The following is a 5155-nucleotide window of genomic DNA, read 5'->3' as shown; positions in this document are numbered from 1 at the left end:
GTGACAACTCGCTCAAGAGAAATATTGTTTTCTTAAGTGAGTTTCACGAGAAAAAAATCAATTTCATTGGAGTGAACTTGCTTAAGCGAGTCTTGAGTAAGTTTCTCTAGAGTGATTTTGCTTGAGTGAGCTTTCAGTGTTCTAACTATTTTTTCATCTTGTCTTTAACTAGTTCATTCTTCTTTAGTCCTTTCATCTCCATCTTCCCTTAAATTCCTTAAATTAGCACAAGCTTATAAATAAATCATTCTTATTCGTTTTATAATTCAAATTTCTAAATTAGAGATTGAATTTTAACTCTATTAACAATTAAAATGTTTTTTTTCATGAAATAGTACTGAATTATTACACTTATCACTTTTAGAAATAGTGACGGTCAACTAGTCATCCTAGCTTTCAACAATCACTATTTTTTTCTTGAAAGTTTCGTGCTAGATGCGTAAATGTCTTATTGTTTTCTTTTCTTTAATGTTTTGTTGCTCTTATATTTATAGAGAAGAAAAATACTTTTACAGACAAACTAGCAAATTATATTTAGTGGAGTGATGTGCCAAATTTTATAGGTTATGATTTCTCTAGGAATAGGACTAACATGTGGTTCATTCAATATTGTGTAATTTTATATTTTTGATCAGTATTGGTCCCCACAAAATCTTCTTTATTATTTCTTTTCTCTTTCAATAAAGACTTATGGTGTACTTTTACACATCATAGCTTTCCCTATGAAAAAAATAATTTGTATATCAAGGATTTCAGAGAAGCAGAGAGAGATAGAAAAGGAAGAAATAAAGTATTATTGCTTTGAACCAAAGTTCTTAATGTAATACACAAAACAGAGGAATATATAGGCAAAGATAGTAACAGACTACCCATGTTTCTGATACAACAGGTAGTAAGAGACTCATCGTCTGATATACATCAAGTAATAGTATATATAAAGTTAATTTTATTACATATAAAATCCATTCAATTTTAATTTTTGGTATTTTTTCTGTTATAGAATACTTTTAACCAGAAACTTGTCTATACTTACTCTTGGGATTCTTCATATTTGTTTGTTTTTCTTGTCATCCTTTCCTCAAATGCATTTCTTTCATACCTTTCGGTTTTGCATATTATGTTGACAAAATTGTCGTAAATTGCCCCCACCACCACCAACCAGAACTAATGTAATATTCAAATTTCGGCTCTAATTTCTCAATCACTTGGGACCCATATCTGAGGTTGTCGATAGTATAACACTTAAATTTGTTCAATTCTAAAAAAAAAAAGTTTAATAACAGGTAGCTTTATGAGATTGGTTAAGGGTTACTACCAGGTTTTCTCTACCAATCATTGCAAAATAAAACATCAAACCCTTCCCAACTGTTCTCTCTAATGCATCCAACAAAACTTTCAAAAAGTAGGTAAGATTATTGTAGCTAGATATATTGACTTGAACATGGTGATGCCAGCCTCATAACAGAAAGGAGATTGAGACATGTCGAATAGCATGCATGCGTGTCAATTTAGTTCTAATTAATATCAGCCACTGATGTATATTTTTCTTTTTGGGAAAAACCAGTCATATTCGGTCTGGCCTCAACTAAGCCACTTTGAGCTAATGTTTTCCAATCTTATCAAAGTCTTTCAATTCACTCTAAGTGTTAATTATGCATGAAGCAATAAAATGATGAACTTAGTTTCAACTCTAAACCATTATTAGTTAAGACAAGAGAAGATTTCTTGTCATTCACTTCACCTACACAATTTACCACTGTTATCATCACAGAATGAATTGCTAATTTTTACTACATAGTTAAGATTCTGCACGATTTCAATGGCACAGGAAATTGACAAAAAGCATTCCTTTGAATACATTACAGAGAAAGAAATACATAGGATTCACTGATATAGAAGAATGTAAAGAAGTGTTGAAATAACACAGGATTAGCTCATGGTACAATAAACTAAACTATTCATGTGGATGTAGCATCAAGATATAAGTTCTTCTGTGAATTTGGTGTGTCAAAACCAGAAACTAATCTACTAAGATACTGAAGTCTATTCAGGAATTGAGCTCTCTTGGGGATCAAATCTGTGATTATATGCTTAAAGGGCATACTTACCTGTCAATCATACGTTGCATCAAGGTATAACTAGAAAAAGGCTCGGCTACCGTAAAATACACGTGATCCATCCATTTTCTTATCTATTTCTAACTTGCTGTTGTTATGATTTTGAATCACGTCACCATGGCCTTCACTCTCAGGTTTATCAAGGTCCATTGGGAGCTTCATTTTTGCCAAAGACTCTGTGAATTGTTGCATGCTTCTCATATAAATGTCAACTATTTGCTGTTGCATAGCTGATTGCTCAGCCTCCATATTGATGTTCTGTAGTGGAGCAGAAAAAACTTGACCAAATCTTGCTGCTTTTGTATTCCTATCACTATTGATCTCCTTCTCCTTGCGTGGTGTGAAGTTTGATTCCTTATCATCTCTGGCTCCACTTTCTTTCTTGGAAGTTGGGGTATCTGGACTAGCACCAGAGTTCTGATAACCTTCAACCGTGACTGAAACATGGAAAGAATTTGTTGACTCACCCCTCAAATTACTCTTGTCCTCAACTGAATCAGCCGAGTTTCTATCATCACTTAAGCTTGTAGTAGTAGAGCTTGGGAGCACAGAATTCAGAATGCTCTCATTTGGTGAAGTGGACTCATGATTCTCATCTGGAGCTGTCACAGTCATTTCATAATCATCACCTTGAGGAGAATCGACAAGTTGAAGAAATGGTAGAAATCCTACTGAATTAGGCCTTGAAGCAGAAGAACCATAAGATTCCCAATTGAAGTACTCAGAAACCAATTTCTGGTTTTCCTTCATAACACCAACATCAGGAAATTCAATTCTAGAATACTCAACTGGGTCTGCAATATCTTCAGAGATTTTTGGATCAAGCAAGACAACTTCTGAGGATATGGATGAATTAGTAGCTGATTGTGATATGGAACTCACCGTGGAACTGGTTGGAAAATATGTGTCCAAAGACACTGTTAATTGGACAGTTCCAGCAGGACAATGGAAAAGATCAGTGGAGGAAAGGCTATAATCTTCAGTCACCTTTCCTTTGCCAACAACCTGTGAAATTTGGACCAAAGCAAATCCCAAAAGCTGGTCTTCCAAATGATTTCTTGACCTGCTAAACATCCAAATCTCACACTTGAGAACAGCATCCATCTGGGTAATCTTCATCCTCAAGTTTTCATTGAATATTGGGTTTTTTCCACCTCCATTTATGATTCTAGTGGAGAGAGTGTCATCAGGGTTGTACGTAAGAGAGAACTTGGCATACACATCCTGATTATCATAGATGCATATGTTATGTATGTTCCTAGCATGATGAACATAGATATCAAGAATCCCAGAGAACTCAGCATCATCATCTGCATGATTCATTGTGTTCGAGTTTGGATTGTACCTGAAGCTGGTAGTTTGATGACTCTGATCGAATGAATTCATTCTAACCTGCTGTTACCAAACTTGTTCTATAACTTGCCAGAAAAAAGGCCCAAGAACAAGGAACTATAACACAAGCAGAGTTCAGATAGATATTCTAGTTCATCAATGATCCTACAACAAGGGTACTTAATCCAATTTCCCACTACTCTTTCGAATGAGTTTTCAAAATTCAAAACACCTATTTCATTACAATAACAAGCTTCCAAAAGGGTTAAACAGAACTAGAACAGAGTTTTGTAACCTAGTTGAATGAGTAACAATAGAGACTTGTTAAAACCTGGTTCTAAATATACACTGGATGATGATGATGTTCTTGTAGGGTGAAGATGTTTGTCACATGAATCCAACAATTCAGACAGAAACAAGAAAGCAAAGTGTGAGAGAAAGAAACAGTTAAGGTGTAATGAAGTGTGTTGTGTTTGATGGACATGGAAAGGAGAGTTAAGGATGATGTTGTGGTAGTAGGTGAAAGAAATGAAGGATCAAAGCATGAAAATGAATTGGGAAAATGATGATGACGTAATGGGTTAGTTGGATGCCACCCTTTTTCTTCTATTGATTCTGTTTTTGCTTTTACTGCTATGAAATAATTATGTGCAAGGATATATTGGTGTACCACCAATTGAGTATGAATACCATTAGATAATTTGAACACGTTAAAGATTTATTCTGTTTTCTATTTTTTTTTTTACATTATTTAATTCTGATGTACTATATCAATTGACTTAATAAAAAATTATTGAAGAAACACAAAGATGAAAGAAAGCCAATTTTATTCCGAATTTCACAATAAAAATTAAATAATTAGAAGGATAATATATAGATGAAAAGCTAAAGAAATAAAAAAATGTTTAATTAATAAAATAATAAAGAAAGGCATAAACCACATAAATAAATAAATATAAAAAATAGCATGGAAAATATACTTCAAAAATTACATTTATTCTAGTTTCCTTACATATATGTGCATGTTTTCATCTCTCATCTCATCTATCATATTTCTCATTAACCAAGTTGTTGACACATTCTAAACATACAATACAATAAAGAAAAATCAAACAACTTAAATTCCAACAATAGTCACTTCTAAAGAATTGACTTATGCTATGAAAATATAAGTAAAATTTCCACCAAAAATTAACCAAACAAGTTACTCTCTAGTTAAGAAAGAATATTAGGTTATATTTGTTACAAAGGGGGAAAATGTAGGGATAGGTGAAACTAGTGAAATGATTGAATACATGTGAGAATAAAGTGAAAATGAAAAATGTTTAACTAAAAAAGAATGAGAAACCAGATAAAAATAAATTTTGTTACACTATTTAAAAAGAAAATCTTCTTTTTAAGTTCTCCAATTTATTTCCATAAACTTTTCTCTTATAATTCTTCATTTATCAAAAACACCATTAGAGAAAATTAAGAGAAATCTCTGAATATAAAATCTCTAAAGATTTTATCTTTAATAAAAAAAAGGAATGGTGTGATTCATATGTGTGAATTTGGCAGTCAACCTTAGTGGAATAAGATTTTTTGTGTGAGCTATTAATCTTTCTTTTGGGGTGGGGGACAGAAGGGTTTGTGTTTTCTTTTTCCTTTGCTTGACAATGAAACTTCCAATTTCAGTGATTCACTTGCTCCACACACTAAGAGTA

At 32.7% G+C, this 5155-nt stretch overlaps 1 protein-coding gene across 1 annotated transcript; it reads right to left on the bottom strand.

Annotated features, from left to right (window-relative positions):
• Positions 1-1832: 1832 nt before the first annotated feature.
• Positions 1833-4150, bottom strand: LOC137831117 (uncharacterized). The gene has a single exon (XM_068638657.1). The coding sequence runs from the start codon at positions 3501-3503 to the stop codon at positions 2139-2141; it is 1365 nt and encodes a 454-aa protein (XP_068494758.1). The 5' UTR covers positions 3504-4150; the 3' UTR covers positions 1833-2138.
• Between the last annotated feature and the right edge of the window lie 1005 nt (positions 4151-5155).

The sequence above is a fragment of the Phaseolus vulgaris genome, chromosome 6 (genome assembly GCF_000499845.2).
Source record: "Phaseolus vulgaris cultivar G19833 chromosome 6, P. vulgaris v2.0, whole genome shotgun sequence".
Lineage (NCBI taxonomy): Eukaryota > Viridiplantae > Streptophyta > Magnoliopsida > Fabales > Fabaceae > Phaseolus > Phaseolus vulgaris.
Note: the sequence above shows the minus strand (reverse complement) of the source record. Positions and strands in the feature narration are given on the sequence as shown.